This window comes from Lithohypha guttulata (genome assembly GCF_036872675.1).
Source record: "Lithohypha guttulata strain CCFEE 5908 chromosome Unknown scaffold_1, whole genome shotgun sequence".
In the NCBI taxonomy this organism is placed as follows: Eukaryota; Fungi; Ascomycota; class Eurotiomycetes; order Chaetothyriales; family Trichomeriaceae; genus Lithohypha; species Lithohypha guttulata.
This window is the reverse complement of record NW_027042750.1, coordinates 3,500,930-3,525,102: the sequence shown is the minus strand read 5'-3', so window position 1 is coordinate 3,525,102 and position 24,173 is coordinate 3,500,930. Positions and strand designations below refer to the sequence as shown.

At 49.1% G+C, this 24,173-nt stretch overlaps 10 protein-coding genes across 10 annotated transcripts; 5 read left to right on the top strand and 5 right to left on the bottom strand.

Moving 5' to 3' along the window:
• Nucleotides 1-36: 36 nt before the first annotated feature.
• On the top strand, nucleotides 37-882 carry LTR64_001295 (uncharacterized protein; the record flags this gene model as incomplete). The annotated part of the gene is made up of 2 exons (XM_064895676.1): nucleotides 37-85; nucleotides 143-882. The coding sequence occupies 2 exons, from the start codon at nucleotides 37-39 to the stop codon at nucleotides 880-882; spliced, it is 789 nt and encodes a 262-aa protein (XP_064758363.1).
• Nucleotides 883-1,237: 355 nt separating this feature from the next.
• On the top strand, nucleotides 1,238-1,895 carry LTR64_001294 (uncharacterized protein; the record flags this gene model as incomplete). The annotated part of the gene is made up of 2 exons (XM_064895675.1): nucleotides 1,238-1,307; nucleotides 1,534-1,895. 2 exons carry the CDS (start codon nucleotides 1,238-1,240, stop codon nucleotides 1,893-1,895), a joined length of 432 nt encoding a protein of 143 aa, XP_064758362.1.
• Nucleotides 1,896-2,617: 722 nt separating this feature from the next.
• Nucleotides 2,618-3,491, bottom strand: LTR64_001293 (uncharacterized protein; the record flags this gene model as incomplete). Its single annotated transcript, XM_064895674.1, has 2 exons — nucleotides 2,618-2,741; nucleotides 2,767-3,491. 2 exons carry the CDS (start codon nucleotides 3,489-3,491, stop codon nucleotides 2,618-2,620), a joined length of 849 nt encoding a protein of 282 aa, XP_064758361.1.
• Nucleotides 3,492-4,178: 687 nt separating this feature from the next.
• Nucleotides 4,179-4,747, bottom strand: LTR64_001292 (uncharacterized protein; the record flags this gene model as incomplete). Its single annotated transcript, XM_064895673.1, has 3 exons — nucleotides 4,179-4,252; nucleotides 4,305-4,452; nucleotides 4,508-4,747. The coding sequence occupies 3 exons, from the start codon at nucleotides 4,745-4,747 to the stop codon at nucleotides 4,179-4,181; spliced, it is 462 nt and encodes a 153-aa protein (XP_064758360.1).
• Nucleotides 4,748-7,055: 2,308 nt separating this feature from the next.
• LTR64_001291 (uncharacterized protein) lies at nucleotides 7,056-8,405 on the bottom strand (the record flags this gene model as incomplete). Its single annotated transcript, XM_064895672.1, has 1 exon — nucleotides 7,056-8,405. The coding sequence occupies one exon, from the start codon at nucleotides 8,403-8,405 to the stop codon at nucleotides 7,056-7,058; it is 1,350 nt and encodes a 449-aa protein (XP_064758359.1).
• A 548-nt stretch (nucleotides 8,406-8,953) lies between these two features.
• LTR64_001290 (uncharacterized protein) lies at nucleotides 8,954-10,852 on the bottom strand (the record flags this gene model as incomplete). Its single annotated transcript, XM_064895671.1, has 3 exons — nucleotides 8,954-9,012; nucleotides 9,061-10,669; nucleotides 10,715-10,852. The coding sequence occupies 3 exons, from the start codon at nucleotides 10,850-10,852 to the stop codon at nucleotides 8,954-8,956; spliced, it is 1,806 nt and encodes a 601-aa protein (XP_064758358.1).
• A 1,940-nt stretch (nucleotides 10,853-12,792) lies between these two features.
• Nucleotides 12,793-13,959, bottom strand: ADH1 (alcohol dehydrogenase; the record flags this gene model as incomplete). Its single annotated transcript, XM_064895670.1, has 3 exons — nucleotides 12,793-13,200; nucleotides 13,248-13,491; nucleotides 13,544-13,959. 3 exons carry the CDS (start codon nucleotides 13,957-13,959, stop codon nucleotides 12,793-12,795), a joined length of 1,068 nt encoding a protein of 355 aa, XP_064758357.1.
• Nucleotides 13,960-16,626: 2,667 nt separating this feature from the next.
• LTR64_001288 (uncharacterized protein) lies at nucleotides 16,627-18,334 on the top strand (the record flags this gene model as incomplete). The annotated part of the gene is made up of 4 exons (XM_064895669.1): nucleotides 16,627-17,144; nucleotides 17,232-18,049; nucleotides 18,099-18,141; nucleotides 18,220-18,334. The coding sequence occupies 4 exons, from the start codon at nucleotides 16,627-16,629 to the stop codon at nucleotides 18,332-18,334; spliced, it is 1,494 nt and encodes a 497-aa protein (XP_064758356.1).
• A 589-nt stretch (nucleotides 18,335-18,923) lies between these two features.
• LTR64_001287 (uncharacterized protein) lies at nucleotides 18,924-20,601 on the top strand (the record flags this gene model as incomplete). Its single annotated transcript, XM_064895668.1, has 2 exons — nucleotides 18,924-19,111; nucleotides 19,161-20,601. 2 exons carry the CDS (start codon nucleotides 18,924-18,926, stop codon nucleotides 20,599-20,601), a joined length of 1,629 nt encoding a protein of 542 aa, XP_064758355.1.
• Nucleotides 20,602-22,446: 1,845 nt separating this feature from the next.
• LTR64_001286 (uncharacterized protein) lies at nucleotides 22,447-23,481 on the top strand (the record flags this gene model as incomplete). Its single annotated transcript, XM_064895667.1, has 1 exon — nucleotides 22,447-23,481. One exon carries the CDS (start codon nucleotides 22,447-22,449, stop codon nucleotides 23,479-23,481), a length of 1,035 nt encoding a protein of 344 aa, XP_064758354.1.
• Nucleotides 23,482-24,173: the final 692 nt, after the last annotated feature.

Sequence of the window (24,173 nt, the reverse complement as noted above, 5' to 3'; positions counted from 1 at the left end):
ATTCGCGCCCTGTAACTGAAATTTCATATTGTTAACATGTCTCTGAATGGAACTAAGAAGCCTGTGATCGCCGTGGTGGGTGCAGGTTAGTCCTTGCCTTCACAAGCGAATCGGGGTCTCGATTAACATGCCCGTTCTGCAGGCCCAGGCATGGGTGAAGCCATCGCCCGACGCTTCGTAGCCGAAGGCTTTGCAGTCGCTCTACTAGCCAGGACAGAGGAAAAGCTCCAAACAATGGCACAAGGTATAGATAAGGATTATGGGAAAGACACAGCACAGTACTACATCACAGACCTTCGAGTCGAAGAATCAGTCAGCTCGAGTTTCCGCAAGATTCGCAATGAGCTAGGACCCGTCAACGTGCTCGTCTACAACGCAGGTGCTCGAAGAGTCAACGGCAGATCAATCCTGGATACAACGAGTGAAGAGTTTGAGAATTTCACCAAGATCAACCTCTTCGGGGCTTTTTGGTCTACGAAGTGCGTTCTTCCTGACATGCTAGCTGCTGGGAAGGGCACCATTCTCTTCACGGGTGCTACAGGGGCTCTGAGAGGGACTCCTGGCCTATCGAGCTTCAGCCCAGGAAAGTTTGGTCTAAGGTCTTTGTGTCAAGTCATCACACGAGAATATCAAGCGCAAGGAATACATGCAGCACACATCATTATTGATGCTCCCGTTGATGGGAAGTTAATTGGTGGCGTGAGAAGGAGGCAATGGGCGCGAGAGGATGCGAAGGAGAAACTTGAGGACATTGATGCGCACCTTCTTCAGCCTGCGGACCTGGCGCACACGTATTGGTTTCTGCATACTCAGCCGAGGAGTGCATGGACGCATGAACTGGATGCGCGACCTATGAAGGAGCAGATGTTTTCAAAACTCTAGTATTAAAAAAAACATCGAGGTCGACCCATGTCGTGAAGTCATTGTCCTATTTGAGAAAGCCTTGCATGATTGCTTGAATGATCTGTCCGTTTCCATTGCTTTCTGCGGTGAGACAGGTCTTTGAGATAAGACAATGCGAGTGAAGGTTCTAACACTCTTCATGGTCATGGCGGAAAGAATCACAAGCGCCTGGAAACACCTTCAAGATTTCAGAAAGTCACTTCCTAAAGCACTTCCCTTTCGATTGAACACCGATTGAGGCAATCAAACAACCGTTTACTTCTCAACTGCAAGCAATTCATCTTCTATTTCCTCGTTCTATTTCACGAAAAAATCTAGTCGTCGATCCTCCATCATGTCTCAGATTGAGCCATTCACTGTGGCCACGATACCGAAAGAGATCTCCACCTTCGAAGCTGCCAAAGGTAAGCACGATATCCTACCTCTTGCTTGGACAAAACTTACCAAGACCAGAGGTGATCGCCTTGAAGGTACTCCTCACACTACAAAAGAGCGAACACTTAGACGACACCAATGAAGCTGGCAGGCAGCTGGCAACTTACCGAAAAAACCTTGCATGGACCTTGATACAACGTAAGGAGTCTGCTTAGAGCTCCAACCTGTTTGTGCGTGACAGCTAATTTCTTACAGCACCAGGCTGTGCGCTCCGCAGAGAGAGCTGGAGATGGATAATGATGATCGCCGAGCGCTTTCCCAGCGTTATTGTCACAATCGTGCAAACGTACATCGAAGAAGCCAAAGCGATACGAGAGTTCCTGAAGCAAGAACATGTGAAACAGGTAGAGGCATGGATGGGCACGCTCTTCGAAGAGACATCGGCAGGCAATTCATCCCTGAGCTGGATGGCGACAGGCTGGGCAGCAACTTCAAGGGTACAAGATGCTGCATCGGCGATGTTACACCACTGTGCCATTTTGAAATTGTTAGAAAAGATGCTTGCAGGATGGCATGAAGGCAACGAAGAGGCGAGAGATGCTGTAAGAGCGCTATGAAGTGTCAATATATGGCTTCTTCAAGCTTGGGTTGATATGTTGGATGGTGCAGCAGGAGATGGAGTCGCAGTTGCCTCGTGCTTGACCCGACGAGAAAGAGATAAAGCGCCGGACGTATGATGTCCGAGAGGTTAAAGACTTATGCAAGCAAAAGAAGCGGAAGGATCTTTTCATTTACCGTGTACGGCGCACCCATTGCTCTTCCAATAGGAGTACTGGAAGCCATGCTCGAGCGCCCGATTCAAGTACGTTCTGCGCAAGTATCACTTGCCAACTTCAAGTTCAAGTTGAACGAAACTCAACAGATTAGCGGACTTAGGTCTATCTTCGGAATGCTTATTGCGTGAACACGACAAGTGCTCACAATATTAAGTTGTGTTCATTTCATGTACCTCGTCATGTAATTCTCCTGCCTATTCATGAACAGCCACTGCAACAATGCTCACCACGCCTCTCCTCCCCATCAGTATCGTCGACTTCCTCCACCCTGCCTGAAATCCCTTCTGCCTCTTCGACCAAGAAATGTACCTTAGACTTCATCAATATACCCTTCGTTGTCTTTCTAGTATCCCTCGATTTCAGATCATCCCTTGAATCAGTATCTTGCAATGCTCCACTGCACATCATCTCTACACCATCCAGTGCTACCTCAATTTCATTCTGCCGTGCTCGCTGCTGGCCTTCTAGAAGAGCCTCGGAATACAGCTGTTGCTTGTTAGCCTTCAGCTTCGCCAACTCAGACCGAATTGCTTCTGCTGACCTAGAGCTTCCATAACTTCCTCCAAGACCATTGCATCCACACGACCACAATCCGCATCCTCCACCACAACCGAATCGAGGAGGGCACTGTTGGCCCTGCAGTTTGTTGAACAGATCGACTGCATCGTTCTGAACTTTCTTCGCTGCCTCTTTCTCCTCCTTCTGTGCTTTCTCGATGGCCTTGAATTGATCAAAGATGTGCCTATTGAGTTTCTCACGCTCGTAAAGGTCGACCTTGCCATCCTCGTTGCAGATCATGTGATATTCCTGTGGCGCTCGCGAGGCTGGGGCAACTTTGATATAGTCTGGATGACAAGGACGTCTGTAACCACTGAACCCGCCACATTTACAGCCATCATCACAATTGACGAGGATGCCGCGAGGACGACGTCGGAATCGTCCACGGTGCTGCTTGTGGATATCTCTGGCACCACCGCCGTGGATCTGGATGTTTTGCTGACTAGTGTTGCGGCCGTCTATATAGACTGGGAAGGGTGATCGGCCTCGAGTCGAATGGCAGTTGTCGTCGCAGGAGCAGACAGAGTCGTCGTCAGACTCATCGTCGTCCCAATTTAAGATGTAGCGTGGCTTCTCCTTGTAAAATCTCTCCCTCTCGTGTGAATGAGAGCAGGAAGTCCTGCACTTGGATCTGGAACGGCTGCGGACCATGTTCTTGTGAGGCATCTTGCTATCGTGCTCAGTTTGGTTCGTTGAGGATATGATATTGAGCTTGACTTCACAATTGTCGAGTTGTCTGAGAACGGCAGAGGCTCTGTCTTTCGCTCCGCAGAGTTTGTTGATGAGATGGTCTTTGTAAAAGTTCAGCTGGAAGGACATTGCGATTCTCTGGACATACAACGTGCCATAGAGTATCTATAGTCAGTGGATTGGTAGTAATAATCTGTATATGCTGTGCATAGCCCGATTAGTGCTCATGATTAACTGAAATGCTTAAGAACAAGAACAAAGCTAATCGTAACATTCTTGAATAATAATTGGATATTGCGGCAGCACGCAGCATAGTCGTGAAACCAAGGACACATCTTCAGTACTTCGTGCAGCTTACACGCCTTCGCAGACATGTGAGTGGGAGACACAGTGACCTTTCTTTGTAAGATGGAGTTTGCTGCGTGAGGAGAAGCAGGCATTGACAACGCCAAGTGCAACCAGAAAGCCAGCCTGAAACCAGTAGCCCCCGGCTATGTCGGTGAGATGCCTGGTTGACATGCTGGTGCGCTGTTGTTTCAACAGAGCAAACAATCGAGGCTCAACTTGTGCGACATGCTCGAAAACCAGCATGAACTCACTAACGAGATACACACGTGATCAAGAACGTCGCTTTCAAGGGAGATCTTTCCGAGCCGCTAGACTGGACACGACCAGAGCATATCGGTGGGAGAAATCAATAGGTAGATGGTCAAGGGCGACGAGGGCTGATGTGATAGATTCATATTTTGACTGAGTCGACAGTCATGCTGCCGGTGTTATGGTGCAACATAATGACTCAATATTGGGTGAGGCATATCAATGCTCCTGGTTCTTGTCCGCAAGCTTCTGGAATGTCCCTCCGATCGAACCGCCCTGAGTGAAGTTCTTGCCTATGGAGTATTGTCAGCTGGCTCTTTCAGTCCAACACGAGGTCTAACCTACCAATCATGCCCTCTGAAGAGAACGGTCCTCCAACCTTCTCACCAATCTGACCAATACTTCCGTCTTTTGCGAATGCAGACCCTATCGAACCCTTGTTGGCGTCGAAGACGGAGGTACCCTGTCCGGTCTCCTTCTGACCAGCACCAGCCTGTATATACATGTCAATATCAGGATCGGTAAGCAGGTTCCTGCATTTCTCGTACTGTTTGTTTTGCGTCCTCATGTATACCCTCGGACATTTCAGTCAAGTTTGTGGCTGCGTTCGCGCCACGATCCATAGTCTTGCCAGCATGGTCTCCATCCATTCCTCCTGAAGACATATCGCTCTCCTGTGACTTTTCTGTCTTATTTGCTTGAAAAGAGGCTTGATTTGCTGGATGATTCGGGTCGTCGTACCGGTCTGAAGGGAGGGAGTTAGATCCTTTGACAATGTTGGGTGTCATGATGGCTTGAAGGTATTGTTATAACTCTAAGATTCAAAGTGAGGCCACGTTTGAATTTCCATCGTCAGTCCTGCAATGTCAAAATATGAAGTAATCGCACGTGAAGACAGAATGGACCTGTTGCATCATGAGTTGCCTTCGTCATTGGGCTGCAGGACTCCAATTTCTATTCCTTCACTGATCATGAGGTCAACACCAAGTGCTTCGGTTAGCGACTTGATTATGATGTCGATTCTCTGATGTCACGACTTCAGAGGAGTTATGAATTCTGTTTCTCATGCATAACATTTCCACATTCACGTGTGGTCCATCGTGGTACCTGAGCAGTTGTCTTGTCAGGTACGATCGGTGGTGGTATCCATCTCAATATCAATATAACTTTGAGTTCATCGAACATAAATGGCTCTTCCGCAGGTCAGCTGTGATCGAGAGTGCGGGGAAACACGATCGGAGTTCGCGTTACTAACAGTGCAGTGGGCACAAATCAACCCCATTACCTACCCAATGTATAAACTCGAGGTGTGCAAGTAAAATATTGTTCAGTGTCTGATATTTGGAAGCAACGAACACTGGGTAGTGTCGCAGCACAGCGTGACTGTGAGATGAGCCAGAGCGCAAGTGGAAGTAAAGTCCGAAAACTCGTTTTCACGCGGCGTCCCCAGCGAGTTGTTAGTAGGGTGGAACCTCCGAAATTGGATATTGGTCATGCTCTACTGGGATTGTTTCGCTTATCGAATCGTGAAAATTAACCCTGCCAACGCAACTGTGATTGGAAATTTGATAGAGTCGAATCATCTACCAGTAGTATGAGTAGCACACTGTTCTTTACAATCGAGATTAAGTCTGACTTGCCAATAGTCTTCATGCGTGGCTCTGTATCTTAGCTTTGGCTTTGCATATGGTATCATGTTCATGTCCTGCTTAGATTGGTATTTCTTAATCTCGAAGCCAAAATTCAATATGAACGATCAAAGTCAGGTTTCTTTCAGACCTTTTCTCACATTGACATCTTTGCCCACATATCCTCATCTTCCGGCGACAACTCTTCTCTTCGATCGTAAGGTCTACCGTTTGGCTTTCCCTTCCACTGACTTTCACCGTGCCGCGACACGAAGGATGTATCGACGGCTGTTTTGGAGGAGTCACTTATAGATGAGGATTGTGTATTCTGTCCGTGTGTGACTGGGATGATTGGTGTGTTCGTATATGATGTGACAAATGTTCCCTGCTTTGATCTTTGCATACCTGCTACTTGCATAGCGCCAATTGTATCAGAGGCCGAGTCTTTTTCATATAACCTCTGTGCACCGACGCCTTCTCTACGACTGTGCCTCGACTTGCCAGGTCGTCTGAAAAGGGTCCTTAAACACTCCATATCGAGCCCTGGTCGTTTGGACTGAACCGAGTCTGTATCTGTGTTGGTTATGAAGAGTGCTATGGCCAGTTTTGCGCCTGTGGAAATCCGCAGTTGTGGTAGATCGATAGAAGTACTGAAAGTCGACAGCTGCTTCTTCAGCCGCACAAGTATTCGTATTTTGTTGTGCACGTGCTTAATGCAGCTGGTGGCTAGAGTTTGTGGTGAGAAGTCTAATTATCGACTGCCGAAGTGACCAATATTTTCACCTGTAGCGGATGGGATAACGACGAAAAGAGATGTGAATGGACATTCTTGCTGTTTATATCACGAGTACGACAAACAGACGCATTGAGCACTTTGAAGGTCTAATTTGCACATTTCCTACAAGGCTGCCTGACGGTCTGCAGCAAGGAGGTTCGACAGCAACCATGAGCTTGGATTGGAATGTGGAATTCGCGACCCAGAAGAGTGTTTGATCCATTTGTGGATCTGCTTGTAAGATTCAACTTGCTTGGCTCCAAAGAAAAGAGCCGGAGATTTGTGATTCGTGGGGAATACGATCGACTGGATCTGGGGTGCATTTGCCCTTGCGCTTGGCTCTCCACGCGACCAGCTCTCATCAAACTCGATGTTGACAGATCCAGTCGGCTGTGGCCGAATGAACTCCAGACCCCTCCACAGACATTTCATTACTTGGAGTGGACTAGTGCGCTTGATCGCACTAGTACTACGTGTGTGGAGTACCTGTAGTGCTGGTACTGTGCCAAAGTATCTATTAGGCAATATCCAGGAGCATCGATAGCGTGGCTTCTGAGCTCAGAAACAACGACAGAGTCTGGTACCTTCGTCGAGAGACGCGACATATCGGCTTCCTCTCTATGCAGTGCATCAGGTGTCTTCAAGCTATCTTGCTAGCATGGCGGTCCAGAGCCATGGACAACTGGCAGGAGCCTATAACTTCGGCGTGTCGGTTAAGTTTTCGAAACCTTCGTCCGTAATTAACACATCATCTTCAATTCTCACACCTCCAACGTCCCAAAACTTTTCTAACACTTCCTTGTTAATGTGCTTGCCCACCTCTTTGTCGAGTATTGGCTCAATTATGAATTTGCAGAAATAGACGCCAGGCTCGACGGTGATAACAGCACCAGCAGGCACGCGACCTCTGACACGGAGGTACTGGAACATGCTATCCTTGTCGGCGTAGTTAGCGTGCCCACCTGTGTCGTGAGTGTCCATCCCAAGATAGTGTCCAAGCCCGTGAGGATAAAAAGCCACTGAAACACGACTATCGAAGAGCTCTTTCTCGTCTCCAACCAGGATACCAGCCTTGACAAGTCCTCTGATAGCAACTCTATGGGTTTCGGCATGAACGTCCTCCCACTGCACGTTCGCATGAAGCATCTTGAAGGCTGCCTCTTGCATGTCTTTCACTATGTCATATATCGTTTGAGACTCGGGGGTAAACGTGCCGCTGAGGGGAAACGTTCGTGTAATATCAGCACAATAGCAATCATATTCTGCGCCCGCGTCCATTAGCACATTCAGCCTGTTCCTCAATGGTCGATCGTTCCGCACGTAGTGCAGTGTCGCGCAAGAGGTTCCACTTGCACATATAGAATGGTATGCCTGTTCATGGGCGCCATTACTTATGCAACTTCCAATGAAAGCACCATAGAGTTCCTCCTCATTCTGAGCATGCCGGGCAACTTGCTGTACTTCAATATGTGCTTTAGTCGAGATCTGGTTGGCCTTCCTGATCAATGCCACCTCATAGCTATCCTTGACTACTCGGCACTCGTCAATCGCGGTACGGAGGGTATCGACATTTGTGGCAGCGAAGGGCAGAAAAGTGATATGCTCAGCTATTTGCTCTGGTATAGCATAAACGGTCGTGCTTTTCGACGGCCCATACGCAGCCAAAGCCGCGTTCACTTCGTTCGTGTACTTCACATCATCCACATCGTACTTTGCCAATGCCTCCTCCTTTGATTCAGGCAGACCTGACCAGATGACCTCTTCTTGGACAACAGGAGGAATAAACAAGGTGAGCTTTTCGAGCGGGATACTGTATAACAGGTAAGCGTCTGGCAATTTGCAACCCGACAAGTAGAAAAAGTAGCGCCGCTGGCGAAAGTGCATGGCTTGATCGTCATCTTCGACCATGCGAGTCTTCTGTGCTTCCAGATAGATAACACCATCACGAGACAAGTTTTGATCAAGGAGATATTGCGCTACCCGACGACAGTGCGCCTTCGCTGGATACTTTCCCTCGAGCGTAGCCTCTACACTTTTTGACATGATTTGTGACTTTCACTTGGCTGACGAGTAGTGGTCACCACGGGTCAATATGGATCATACGTGATCGTGGTTAATGTAGCGATTCACTAGAATCAATGACGAGCTTGAGTTCGATATAACTGATTCCTCTTTCGAAAATGCTCACTGTGGCCTGCAACAATAACACGTTTGACGGAGGCCAAGGACGTCTGTAATACAAGACAGAGTCAAGGTGCACGAGTTACATAAGAACAACAACTATCTTTGTGTCGGGTTGTCTTCTCCAACAACGTCATTTGTTTTCTCATATCGTTCTACAGTCAATTTTATTAACCTTTGGTCGTACGAGCTGGTTAACACAAATAAGCCAACACTCTTCGGGAACTGTGCGTTTCATCACGCGCGTCATTGCGTGCTCAGTACCATCAGACACATCGTAGCAAAGTCATTCAACACGAGCTATGCCACCTGGAAGACGATCGATCTATAAGGAGAGGAAGGTTTGCAGCTAGAGGTGAGGTGTGCGGAATATACGCATAGGCCGTGAAGCTGCAAGTCTATATGACATCTTAAAAGAGATCTGTCACAGCACCATGCGAAGCATCCGAGACTAACGCAGCATATTTGGCTGTAGAAATAATTAGCTTTTGGCTGCACAATTGGAAAGAATACTTACCCATTACACCACGTGTTACTGGCATCCGAGGAGGTGTCCATTTCGCTCGTCTAGCATCCAACTCTTCATCGCTGAGGTTGACACTGAGAGTCCTGGTTTCTGCATCGATTGTGATCTCATCTCCATTTTGGAGCAGAGCAATTGGACCTCCGACAGCCGCTTCTGGCGTGATGTGGCCAACGATGAAGCCGTGACTGGCCCCCGAGTATCGTCCGTCGGTTATCATGCTCACGTTTTTCAAACCAGACCCCATGATAGCTGCCGAAGCCTTCAGTTGCTCGGGCATACCAGGCCCTCCTTTTGGTCCCTCATAGCGTACTACAATGACAAGATTTGGATGATCCGGAATTGCACCATTGTTAAGCGCTTCGTTCAACAGGTACTCCTTGTCGAAGCACATGGCCTTACCAGTGAACTTGAGACCTTCCTTGCCTGTTATCTTGGCAACAGAGCCTGCTGGTGCGATATTGCCACGCAGAATCTGGATGTGTCCTGTTCGCTTGATGGGCGACTTCAGATCGCGAATAATCAGCTGGTCTTGAGGTAAGGAAGGACAGCTTGCTACATTCTCAGCAAGCGTCTTGCCCGTAACTGTCGGAATGCCACCGTCAAGAAGTCCAGCAGCAATGAGATACTTATGCACAGCTGGGATGCCGCCAATGTCGAACAGATCCGCCATGAGATACTTTCCAGACGGTGCCATATCTGCAATGAATGGTATCTTGTCTGAGACTCTCTGAAAGTCGTCTAGAGTCAAAGTAACCCGTGCAGTTACTGCCATAGCAAGAAAATGAAGCACAGCATTGGTGCTACCTCCAAGAGCCATAGTGATTACAAGAGCATTTTCGAAAGAACGCTTGGTGATTAGCTTGTCAGGTGTAATATCTTGCTCCATACATATCTTGATTGCATCTGCGGCTTTTACGCACTCTCTTAGCTTCGCGGGTGAGTTCGCCAATGTCGAGCTCGAACCTGGAAGGGACAGACCCATGGACTCGATAGCTACTGCCATAGTGTTCGCAGTGTACATTCCACCACAAGCTCCTTGCCCAGGACAAGCATGTTTCTCAATGTCCTCGATAATTTCGTCTTTGGTGGCTGATTGATCACCACCATCGGATGGCTGTTTGAGGGTGTTGTATTGGTAGGCGCCGAAAGCTTCGTAGCAGGTCGCAATATTGATGGGTCGTCTCAGAACCTTGGAATACCCCTTGTCTATTGAGCCACCATAGATCATCAAGCTCGGTCGGTTATGTCTTGATATCCCCATGATTACACCAGGCATATTCTTGTCACATCCAGGAATCGTGATACACGCATCGTGCGCTTGAGCACATGTGACCGTCTCGACCGAGTCCGCAATGACCTCTCGAGACTGCAAGGAAAATCGCATGCGATCTGACCCCATGGAAATACCATCAGAAACACCAATGGTGTTATACTGCCATCCAAGCATGCCTTTATTTATCACCGCCTTCTTGACCTCTTTGCCTAAGTCGTGTAAGTGCATATTACATGGATTGCCTTCCCAGAAGTTGGAGCAAATTCCGACGTGAGGTTGATTGTGCATAGCATCACTGTCAGGGATTCCAGCAGCGTACAACATAGCCTGAGATACTTAGCGCGTGCTTGCGCGATGTGAATCAGCTCCTACCTTTGCTCCTGGGAAGTCATGGTGGTTGGTTAGATCGGTGGAATATTTGTTCAGTATAGGTTGACCATTGACTGTCTTGTTCGACTTTTTGAATTCAAGGTAACGAGGCTCTTGAAAACCACCTGTTTTGGTATCCATGTTTGCCTTCCGCTTCACACAACTGGATTGATAGGACACTCTTGCGTGCTTCTTGAGAAGTAACGAATGTTCTTCCCGCAACGGCTAGTTCGTGTTGCTATTTAGCTAGATTGACTGTGTAAGAGTGTCCCATGACACATTCTCCATGATTGTATCTTTTGCTTGAAACCTCGACAGCATGCGCGCCCCACGTTTCGACTCCAAGCACGAAAGTTCTGTCGGCGCACCTCGGTGCAGCTGTGTGCATGGAGTCGGCGTCTGTTCCGTGTCAGCTCGTTTTCCGATCTCCATCATTGGCTACAGCGAGAGAACGAGGAAGCCGTTCGCGTGCTTGCTCGGTTTTCAGAACCGAAGACTGGGGTGCGGACTATTGAAAGCTCGAACGCGACATGCGCTTGGTAGTTCTTCATCACGTGAGATCGCGAGGCAAGCGAAGCTGGCCAGACATGCGAAGTCGTTGATAAATGACGACTAGCTGCTCGAAGCCAGGTTATAGTTCTAAGAAGACATGTCTGTTTCGAAAGTGCTTGCAATTCGTCGCGATAGCTATAGGTAACATGTCCCGAGGATAGCGACTAAACTACCGTCAGTCCATAGTGCAGGTAAGCCCTGACACAGCACAGATACTATGCCCATCATTCTCAGTCTGCTTGGCTACCATGTCTGAGCTTCACGGGAATACTTCGCTGGAGCCAGATTTGTTCAGCCAAAGCCTGCCGGTTCGAGTAGTTGTGCGGATTTGTACTGCTACAAGCAGGCATGAGTAGGATACAGGATACGCAGGGTGACTGTCGAGGAAGGCACGGCGTGCATTTCAGGAGGCCACGTAGCCAGCATTTTCAAAAATATGGAAGCTGGAATCCTCATGTTGTCTGATCTGTCTCTGTTCAATTCTGATGTTTCACACAAGTGAAGCATTACGGCGCAAGTTTGGTGTTGCCTACACGTCTTTTCAGCCGTCAAATGAGACGGCTCGGGGAGTCAGAACTGAAGTGCAGGCAGGTGGAAGCTCCAACAAGGCGATTATCAATATAAGGTGCATTGAGAGCTATGATGAGCTACAAAAAGGCATGCCGAATATGGTGAGGTCTATTCAGACAATCTGTCATGTGCTACCATGGACGAAGCACAGCTTGAGGTGCTTTAAAAATCTGATACCTGGACGGTAAATGGAGGCATCGACTCAAGGGAATGCAGGAGGTACGAGAAAACTGTACATTCTCTTGCGATGCAACACATTGAGATGGGTAGACAGAAGATCCGCTTTTTGAAGGAACACACAAGAATGAGCAGAGGAAGCACCGAGGATCGGCTAATGGACACGTGAGTGTACTGTGGCTATTTGTTGAGCCAGTACCTATCATTGTGCGACGATCTCTTGCAGGAGATATTAGAATGGGAACAACTTCCAGTGATCTTCTCGAGACTTCGGCATCCACGCGTACGTGTAAAGTGCGAGGCTTGTTGGTGGTTGAGGCGGCGAAAGAGCCACAGAGCTACATGGGGTTCTGGCGAGATCGGCAAAATCTCGACGCCTCCTACGTCCTTACGAAGCTTACCATCTTCGCATTCTAGTTTGAATATGTATCTTGTTCGGAACTTAGATTTCCTTTTATCCCTTTGCTATGTTCCAAGTCTAATTAGCCTGTGTATATGCTGCTAGCCTTCCACAGCACTTTCGCGCTCAAATATTTGCCGCATCTACTGGTATGGTAGGCACAGCCTGAGGCAAATTACCTGAATTGCACAAGCCACTCCGAGTTTGGTTAATATACTGATCTTGGCGCCTTTCTTCCTACCACTACTGCGCTGTTACACATAACCAATACAGGAAGTACTAAATTCCACCGTCGCCTTACAAGGAATTGAGAGACGATTGTTTTTTAACATGATCAATTCTGCTATCTTGTTTGAAATGGGTATCAACATGGGCGAGCCATCTATTCTGGGTCTGGCATCTTGAGCACATATCGTCCTGCGATCTGTCCCTTGTGCATCTTCTCGTAAACATCTGGAAGATCCTTAAGGTCAACTGTCTTGAACGGAGCGTGGATGAGGCCTCGTGCGAAGAAGTCGAGTGCTTCAGCAGAGTCTTGTCGGTTACCGACGTATGAGGCCTGGATCCTAACCATCTTGAGCACGGACTCGAAGACTGGTGCACGGATGTATGCATTGGCTGGGAGACCGATGACAATGACGGTACCTCTTGGTCGGACGTACTCGGCAGCTTGCTGGAATGGCTTCTCGTTGACGGCGACCAAGATGACGGCGTGTGGGCCGAGACCATCATTAGTGGCGGCTCGGACGTCCTTGGTGATGTCGCTGGACTTGGCGAAGTCGATGAAAGCCTGAGCTCTTGTTAGTGTGACACTTGTAAGTTTCTCAAAAATCTTACATCGCAGCCCATCTTCTCGGACATGCTCTTCTTCTCCTCGCCGGAGTCGATGGCAATGACCTTCAAGCCCATAGCCTTGGCGTATTGCTGGGCAAGGGAACCAAGACCACCACCCGCACCGACGATGGCAACGGATTGACCTGGTCGTACTCCAGACTCTTTCAGACCCTTGTAGACAGTGATACCGGCACAGAGGACTGGGGATACTTCATCTAGAGGTACTCCGTCTGGAATGTGTGCAACGCTATTGCAAGGTTAGCTACCAATAGTCTGAGCTCGAGGGGAGTAACACATACTGCTTAGCCGACGCGATGGCATACTGTTGAAAGGATCCATCGACAGTGTAACCAGAGAGCTTAGGAGTCAAGCACAGAGGCTCGTCAGCCTGCTGGCAGAAAGTGCAAGACAAGCAGGAGTCGTTCAACCACTTGACACCGACAGCCTCACCAATCTTGCAGACGTCGTCGGTGACATCGTCACCTCGGGCAACGACGATACCGGCACCTTCGTGACCACCAACAAGTGGTAGCTTGGTCGGGATGGGCCAGTCACCGTTGACGGCGTGGAGATCGGTGTGGCAGACACCAGAGTACTTGATGTTGACGAGGACCTCACCAGGGCCTGGCTTTGCGACTGGGATCTTCTTGTACTCGACTGGTCCACCGACCTTCTCGATGACTTGAGCCCACTGCTCGGTTGGAATGTTAGGCATGGTGATAGATTTGAAGATGAGGAAATATGTTGTTGTTGTCTGTGACTGTGAGAGAGAAAGAAACACCCTCGCTTCTCGGAGCGCAGCTGCATATTTGTATCCTTCTGCAGGATCGATTCTTCCCTGTCCGTCCTTGTCTATCCTTGTCTCCAGACAGGATGAAAGGGAATGCCCCTCAACTTCCCTGCCCTCGTTCGAGACCCATGGCGAAGAAAAAGCTTACGATCCATCCGGCAATGGGGACTCTAGTCCTTGTTTGGTGGTAACGAGGGCAAACGGAGTAAGGGAAGGAGTGGTCTGCATGGTGTCGAACCTCACAAGGACCTCGATAGCCCGAAGATGCGGACCTGAGGCCAATGGAATCCACCAGGCGTAGATCCTTGTGGAAATGGTACAATTCACACGCTACGGTTAGCTCGATCTGGACGTTGAATGGTCAAGAAGCCGCCTCGACCCGTGGCATGAGAGGGGGACATTCTGCGTGCAGCTCACGGACAGGAGGGAACTGCTTTGGATGGTTTGCTTAGCAAGATACAGTAGTCGTCTCGGCCTCCAATCTACGAGGTGGGCTTGCTACTGTTACTTGCAAGATCTGGCGTGGTTGAAGCCAGTGAGGTGGTCTTGTCAATTAGGCAAGTCAAAGTATAGAATGGCAACGGTCTAGGTTCCTCCGTCGTCGTTCTGGCTCGCCTTGCACAGCTTTGGCACAGCATGTAAACAATGATGGTGCTCGAGGGGCACGAAAGCGGGGAACAGTGGATGCTTGTCAGGGCTATCTTACACGGTACCAAGGCCGGATATCTGCACAAGATTTCAGTTCGACACTATTTACCACATCTTGTCCTTCTGAGCGCTGGAGCTTTGAGAACACTTATCACTTCTGTCCATTATTGGTCTGGCCAAAAGGAGGCGCGGACCAATTCCTGAATCACAAGATGCTACCATGGAGTTGTGGCGTGACTAAGGACGAACTGTGACCAACAGCAGTTCGCTTCATTGCAGCATGAGCGGAGCTTTGTACCTGTCATGCATTCAAGCTAGTTATGGAACCTGAATCTCCGCCACGATAATTCTACCCCGCACGAGTCAAAACGCGTCCCTCGAGCAAAGCACAAAAGTGGTGATTCGAGTGTCCGACCATGAAATGGACTCTCATGGAGCCGATGGAAGCTAGGATAGAGAGATTGGTGATCGGGTCGGCGTTGTTACCAAGTATGTTGATGGGATGTCCTATCAGCGAGCTTACGAGTCTAATCACGGACGATCAACATCAGTAAACACGTCGACGACAGCAGCGAGTTGATACGAAACACGCGTCTTTTAAAGCAAAACACCGGCGATGAACTGCTGCGGCATCAAAAATTGCAGCAGTAAGCTGGAGAATTGAGACGACTTGCCGACGAAGCTCGATGCTCTACTATTTGCAAATTCAAGGTTTACCTTCAATGGTGGAAGGCAAAGCAGCATCGAAAGACGGTAAAGTTTGGCATTTTGCCTCGAGCTGGTTTCAGAAATGTGCGAAGATAGTGCGTCAAAGCATGACTGGAGTGACAGCATCGGCCCTTCAACGTCGTGAGCCGTACTGCGACAGAGAGAGACCCAAGATACCTACTTAAAACAGGATTTTAATTTTCGAGACAAGATGCTGAAGCATAGTGCAGCAGACCTTCACCAAGCACGATGTACGATGAAGGAGGCATCATCATGGACGAACCTCCTAGTAAGCGGACCGAATCCTCCTCTGAAAGGCCAGTCGACCATTAGATCAGCCAGCGGCCATGTACGAACACGAGCATGACCTGAGCAGCTTCGTTATGACCACAAGTCAGCTCGGAGTCTAGCATGCATCACCTGGTCATGTAGACGAGGGGAATGTCAACCTGATCGAGTTGCCTGCACAGGCACCACCACTCATTAATGCTGATAGCATAAGGCGGATCCCACTGCACATCACAAGCTCAAGCGATCCTAAAAGGAGGATTCGATCGCAGAAACCTTTCCTTGCGGATAAGCGTCGAGCCATTTAGCGACCCATCCTTCTGCAGATTTCACGACGTGAGCAGGTTGTACAAGCATTTCCAGCTCACACAAGAATCAAGAGTAATGCGGAAGTACGAACTTATGCAATGGTGTCTACCGTGCAAAAGTCCAGGCATTGACAAGACTTCAGGTGGAAGCTTCTTCGGCAAAGTGGAGGGACGACTCATCAGAAATCAGACGAGTCACCAAACATTATTTATTGAGGCTCATCTGGACAGAGCAGTTCGTAGTCCTTCACATCGAGCTCTGCGATTTCTCAACATCAGACTGGTCAAACTACTATGTTTTGTGCTGCGACCAGTACTAGCCGATATTCAGGGGTTGCTGGACGTTATGCGCGAAATCGATGCAGGAACGAGCCACTTTCCTCTGAAGGCGAGGTGCTGAAAAAATGGCGACAATCACTCTCCAGCAGCCGTGATCTGCCCCGACGAAACTCTGTAACTTCCCCACAGTAAGCTGCCCACATCCGAAGTCGATCGACTCTAGAATACTTAACTAAGTTTGGTTGCTAATACAATTGATGGTTACATAGAATTTCTAGCTGTGTTCTTGAACCGGTGTTTCGTCTCACGGTCTCCTAGTCCACTTCCCTGCGCACAGTTGGTCCTCTGACACTACTGAAAAATGGCGACGACGAACGGAGCGGCTCATGCAGCGTTCGATCCCTCATCCGATCCTGTACCTTTATTCCTTGATGGCAAGACTATCACAACAGACAGGACTTTCGATGTGGTATCACCGAACGACAACAAAGTCTGCTGGAAGTGTTCAGCCGCAAGTGAGCAAGACGCTCTGAACGCGGTGGCTTCGGCCGAGAAGGCGTTCAAGACATGGAGCAAGAGCAAGCCTGCACAGAGAAGAGACATCCTGTTAAAAGCCGCGCAGCTATTGAAGGAGAAAGAGAAGGATGCCTTTCTGTACACAAACACAGAGACTGGAGCAGCAAACTCTATGTTTCAATTTGAGTTCAATGCAGCTTATGAAGGCTGCTTGACGATAGCTGGTCTCATACCTACTGTGCAAGGCTCTGTGCTCACTCCTAGCGGAGAAGGCAAGTCGGCTTTGCTGTGGCGAGAACCATATGGCGTCGTGCTTGCCATAGCGCCTTGGAATGCACCACATGTGCTAGGCATGCGATCGTTGTAAGTCTCCTCATGAACATGCCAGTGTCTTTTCAGGATGAATATGGTAGTTCCGCGATGCGCAACCTTGAACTAACACCTGAGTAGCCTCGGAGCCATAGCCATGGGCAACACTGTGGTGCTCAAGGGACCCGAGGCATCGCCAGCAACATATTGGAACTTTGCTCAGATCATGCAGCAAGCTGGCTTGCCTCCGGGTGTCTTGAACACTATCTATCACGATCCTAAAGATGCTGCTCCGATCACGAACGCCCTCATCGATCATCCTGCGGTCAAAAAGGTCAACTTTACGGGTTCCACCAATGTTGGCTCCATCATCGCTGCTCGATGTGGCAAGATGTTGAAACCCTGTCTCATGGAATTAGGCGGGAAAGCGCCTTCGATCGTCTGTGGGGATGCAAACCTTGATAACGCAGCCCTACAGTGCGCATTGGGAGCCTTCCTACATGCCGGACAAATCTGCATGGCCACCGAGCGAATTATCGTCGAATCGTCGGTTGTCGAGGAGTTCAAGAAGAAGCTATGTGGTACAATGGACCAAGTGTTTGGCAAAGAGGGTCCTGCACCTGTACTTGTTAGCTCACCCGGTGTAAAAAAGAACAAGGAACTGCTCAGCGATGCACTCTCCAAGGGAGCAAGAGCTATCTACGGTGATGCCAATGCCGAAGAAGCCTCGAATACACGTATGCGTCCAGTCATTGTTGAGAACGTCAACAAAGACATGTCGATATATCACACAGAGTCCTTTGGTCCTACTGTTTCACTCTACTCGATACCTGCTGGTCCGGATTTCGAGGAAAAGGCGCTGGAGCTGGCTAACGACACTGACTATGGCCTAGCCAGTGCTGTATTCACGGAGGATCTGAGGAAAGGGCTTAGGCTTGCGAAGGGTATCGAGACAGGAGGTAAGTTTGCACTTTGACCGACGTGGTTGCTTAGGCTAACGTAGAGCAGCGGTCCATTTGAACTCCATGTCGGTTCATGATGAAGCAGGCTTGTAAGTGCACTCTTTCCTTCTGCTAATGCTTTATGTGGTTGATACTGCTTTTTGCTTCTTGTTCTGACTTTTGTATAGGCCTCATGGAGGCGTGAAGAAGTCCGGGTTCGGCCGCTTCTCGATGCGCGAGGGATTGGATGAGTGGGTACGAAGTAAGGTGGTGACCTGGAACGATAACTCTCTATCTGGCTGAACACTGCGCGAGATAGTACGTTGTGAGTGCTTAAAAGAATCCAGCTCCTTGCGCTTATCGATCTCAACGACTTTCAAAGGAGCGACAACGTATATAAGTACGTAATGCTGCTTGTGAGAGTATCATGGGATATTCTCGCGTGAACACCATCTTGTCGCATGGTTTGTAAGGTTGCTCCGTATCACGCATATGAAGCGAAGCTCCGGCAGAAGCTATGATTACTTGCCGCTTACAACGATATACGAGCACTCCCATCCGGCAGTTTTAGATTTACAGTTGTGCAATCAAGACATTCAGATCAGAGCGGTACCTTGCGTCAGTGGTTCCGCAGCAAGATCTCGGCTGAGAATGACCAATAGCAGACTGTCGACATGGATCAAGTGACACACCAGCCACGATTCCGACAGGTGCCACCTCGGTCGTGGAGAGCAACCGGTGCGCCGCAGGCAGAGACATTCGTGTCTCGCCCTCCTCCACCTCTGGTATCTCTGATAACTGGTCCTTCTACCCATTAGACTAGTAAGTTACTTGATACTCTTCCATTGTCGTATATCTTGTCAAATCTCAGACACTATTCAGGTCTGCAGGTATGAGACTCTTATCAGCAGCCCTGGTGGGCGCTGCCACTGCCAGTGTCATCGATCAACAGCCTCTACAGTTGCCAAAGAGCTTCCCAGCGAAGGCGAAAGATGCTCTTGAAAGGCAGTTGCACAACATGCAAGATGCCTTGAAAGGTCTATCAGCTGAAGCTGCAGCAGTTTGGGATGAGGTTTCCATGTGAGTTACGTCCAGCACTACGTAGCATCTTCAGTACTAATAGCTGCAGGCTCTACCCAGAGGATATGGCTGCAGCCAGCTACTTCTCGCTTCCAAAGAAGCACCAACGACGACACGATTGGGACCACATCATCCATGGCGCTGATGTTCAGGACCTGTGGATCGAGAACGCAGATGGCGAGAAAGAGCGTGAGATTAGTGGCAAGCTCGACACATACGATCTTCGTGTGAAAGCTGTGGACCCAAGTGCGCTCAAGGTCGATCCAGACGTCAAGCAGTACTCCGGTTATCTCGATGACAATGAGAACGACAAGCACTTGTTCTACTGGTTCTTCGAGTCACGGAACGATCCAAAGAACGACCCCGTTGTCCTGTGGTTGAACGGTGGTCCAGGCTGCTCATCGTTGACCGGCCTCTTCCTTGAGCTTGGTCCTTCAAGAATTGACAAGAACCTCAACCTTGTCTATAACCCTTACTCTTGGAATCGTAACGCAAGCGTTATCTTCTTGGATCAGCCCGTCAATGTCGGGTTCTCCTACTCAGGCTCGAGCGTATCCAATACTGTCGCAGCCAGCAAGGACGTCTATGCTCTCCTTACCTTGTTCTTCAAGCAGTTCCCGGAATACGCAACCCAGGACTTCCACATTGCTGGCGAGTCGTATGCTGGCCACTACATTCCAGTCTTCGCCTCTGAAATCCAGTCTCACAAGAATACAAACATCAATCTCAAGTCGGTCCTTATCGGCAACGGCTTGACAGATGGTCTCACTCAGTACGAGTACTATCGTCCAATGGCTTGTGGTGATGGCGGTTGGCCAGCAGTCCTAGATGAACAATCGTGCCAGTCTATGGACAATGCTCTTCCACGATGCCAGTCCTTGATCCAGAACTGTTATGATAGTGAGAGTGTCTGGTCGTGTGTTCCAGCATCCATCTACTGCAATAACGCACTCTTGGCACCATACCAACGCACTGGCCAGAATGTCTATGATGTCCGTGGCAAATGCAAGGACAGCAGCAACCTCTGCTACCCTGAACTCGGCTGGATCACCAAGTTCTTGAACGACCGAAAGGTCATGAAGGCACTTGGTGTGGAGGTTGAAGGCTACGACTCTTGCAACTTCGATATCAACCGCAACTTTCTCTTCCAAGGCGACTGGATGAAGCCGTTCCACAGACTAGTCCCAGGTATCCTGGAGAAGATCCCAGTCTTGATCTACGCAGGCGATGCTGACTTCATTTGCAACTGGCTCGGCAACAAGGCCTGGAGCGAGGCTCTCGACTGGCCAGGTCACAAGGAATTCAAAGCCGCCAAGATGGAGGACCTTCGGATTGACGGCGAGAAGAGTGGCAGAAAGATTGGTGAGGTCAAGTCTCATGGCAACTTCACTTTCATGCGACTACATGCTGGTGGTCACATGGTTCCTCTGGACCAACCCGAAGCGTCGCTAGAATTCTTCAACAGATGGATCATGAAAGAGTGGTTCTAGAGTGACAGATACCTTGACAATCCGTGAGCACATTGGGTAAAGATTTCTCAAGGTATCATGGATGCGGCTTGCCTTGACGACTACATTCGGATTTTGTACAAAGCATATTTATCAATATCACTTTTCTTTGTCTCTTGAACTCTCCTGAACGTCAATCGTGCGTCACTCCTCGGGTGGCAGTCTACATGGTTATCCGTGGTTATGGTTGTTCCTTCTCTGTAGGTTCACCTGTGATCGGAATAGATTTCGCCAAACACTCGGAGGTGTGGCTGTTTGTGGCAACTAAACAGCGAAAGTGCCTACACTTGTACATATTTTACACCATGATATTCGGGTTGCTGACAGGGATGTGCTTGATGCAGCGACTGTCGTCTTACTATATTGTGTTGCAACAACCCCATAGCATGTCCATATGTGGATGAACACTATGAGACTATTGTTGACGACCGCACAACCAGCGACAACATTCTTTTGTGATTGGCTACAACGAAGAACCGCTAGCGAGCTGCAAGTCATGATGGATGCATCACACAAAAGGAAATATGGCCATCCTTGTACGTCGAGAGTCGAGGTTGATCGGTCACTTATTTCCTATGCCTATGTAGCCAATCATACCATCTCTTCTAGCCGCCCATCTTTGGAGCTGAACTTGATCACCATTCACACCTCTTCTTCTCCTCCTTCCTCGAGTTGTTCTTTCTTTGGTTCCCTTCGCGCCTGCTTGAGCCTTGACGCCACCTCATTCGCTCGTGCTCTCTGAAAGCCGCCTGCCACTTCCATGCCCAGCACTGCATTGCAGAGGGTCGCCTTTGTGATACAGCAGCCATGTGCATTTCCTGCTGGCCTGCTTCAACCTTCTCAGAAGTGGAGGCTCTTCGCCTTCTTCATTGAGCTTGGTTGAGTTCCAAATCAGATATAGGTGCCGCAAACATCGCCCTAGAATCACTTCTCTTTTCTTCCTCCAGCAAGCAAGTCTTGTTTATTTCCGATACGCGCTTGATACTATTCCTCTAATTCACCCGTCCGGAACGGTCTCTGCTGTCTGTGCCTGGAGCATCCCATAATTAACGCCTACCACTAATAATCATCTGCATATCATTCTGCATACTGCTTCAGCTTTGATACGTGACGGCGGCAATTCGACCTCTACAGACACAATACAGCCTCTCCAACCGGGTTCCCATTCGACAATTCAGTTCTGTTGCTGGTCAATAGTTCTATCAATAGTCCCTCATCGCGTATCGCACTTGCTGCCCAACATTACCTCTTTACTTTCTTTTCCCTTTAGTCGACTTCGGCAAACCTCACTGCGTCAAAGACTCCTGGCCAGTTCAGTGTGAATATCTAATTGTGGTAGGCAATCTGCAGTGCCGCATCTCAGGTAAGCCGACTGCTCCCAGAGCCTGTCATGAGTACTTGAAACACTGTACTCATAAGCAGTCTCATTCACCTCCGCCTCAGGAAGACTAACCTGTCCAGCGCTTCCTTCCCTTCTGTCTTGGCACTTCAGAACATATCCAGCTCTTCGGGTCTCTATCTTGGACTTGCTTCCTTCCACCTTGGACATCCCGTTAGGTCTGGCACCTACCTTCACATTTTACGACAATCCAATCCCAGGTCACCTTACTGTCCTTCAATTCTAATCGACAACGACTGCTGGCCGGTCGTCCATAATCTAATTCAACCACGCTCTCGACAATACGTAGTCCTCGAAGTCGATAATTTAGTATCTGATTTTATTTTTCATACAACTACTAATACAATACTCTTGGCGAGTAAAACGATCACGGTCCACGACGCAACGCACGATTTTCATTTGAGCTTAGTAAATATTCAACCAACAGAATGTCGTCTCCGGCTGTTCAGCTTACTTTCACTCTCCGCACCTCACCTAATGTTCGCACGGTCCACCTTCTTGGCTCATGGGATGGCTACAAGTCGCAACTACCTTTGGCCGTGGCTAAAGACCCAGAAGCTAAACCAGGTTCCTGGAAAGGAACTTTTCGATTCCAGGGAGCTCATGCGCTGAAGCTCGGAAGTCGGTACTGGTACTATTACATCGTCGATGGCTACCATGTTTCCCACGATCCTGCCAAGGAACATGTCGTGGAAAAGACTACGGGGCGAAAGCTGAACGTTCTGAACGTGCCTGCAGGTGGCAGCAAGCCAAAACCAGCACCAGCCTCGTCGACTAGTAAACCTGAGCTCTCTAAGCTCGACACTCAAGCCCCAAAGACACCCACCTCGACCAGAGTGCCTCAAGGTCGTGCCCTTTCTCCTGGCAAAATTCTCCATCCAAAACCTCAAAAGCCTTACGCTAGTCGTGGGCTTCGTGAAGCAGATTACGATGCGTCACCTATCGATGACCTTGAAGAACGTTTTGCTGGTACGTCCCTTTCGGATCGTCATGCTCGATATGCTTCTTCACCGTCTGAGCTTTCCGAATGTTCCGACAGCTCCGGCACTGTCTTCTCTACCACATCCGGCTCCGCGAGCTCTGCCACCTCAGGTAGCGACAGCGAACATGCCAATCGTTGCCGTTGCAACCGATACGGTCTGACAAGAGCTGGACAAAGAGTCATGCTAGACTGTGGTGGGAAGAGATGTGGTTACGCAGACAGTGATTCAAGCAGCTGCGGAGCCAGCAGTGATGGTGATGAAGCTGGCGATACTTCAAGCAGTGATGAATCAGAAGAAGACGAGCGCGAAGCCGAGTTGAGGCGAAGAGCAAGAGCACGCCTGGAAACTGAACGAGCCAAGAATGCTGCTAGAGGCGCACCAGCACAAGCTCAGTCGAGGCATGCCGTCAGTACCAAAGCTGCACCACAGTCAGAACGCAGCGCTCGACATGCCGCCACGACTGAGCGGAGAAGAAGATAGAGGGGACATCTTCGTCAGCCTTTAGGTGGATGTGGACAAGGAGTAAGATTTGCCTCCTGAAGAGGAGGAAAACCTTCAATACTGGGCGACATCATGATCGACTTCATCTCTTCCTATGCAGTGGGTGAAGAGCCATGATGCATGCCTTCTCCAAACCCTACCATACAACCGCGTATTGTCGCTCCTCACCGAGGTGACTAGCAATGGTAGGGCTGGAACATTTCGACAAGCTCGCAGTTCTGTCGTCACTACTAGCTAATACTAGTTTTCTGTCCATACGACAGCAGTACACTGCACCTCTGTCCAGGTGTCGATGGGTCTGTACATAGAATGAAGATCCATTCCTACACAATACTCGTTTTCGTCTTTTGCCTACAAATGCGTAAGCGCCGAGCTTGACACCGCCTATAGCTTTGTATCGCCTGTAGAAGTGCTATGCTTAAGCCGCACATGTCTACGTTGCGTGATTGCCAAGTGCATGTCAAGAATTGAACCACTGTGACAAACTCAATAAATCACCGAAAGCTCAATACTGACAACTAACATTCTATTGTCATCTGGTAGTTTGACTACTTCAGGCACAAGAAACTTTCTATCAACGTCTTGTCTAAACGTAACTCGCCTGCTTGCCTGCCTGCCCTGTTGAACTATTGAAGGGGTATCATAATGTTGAATAAGTACAAATCAACCAC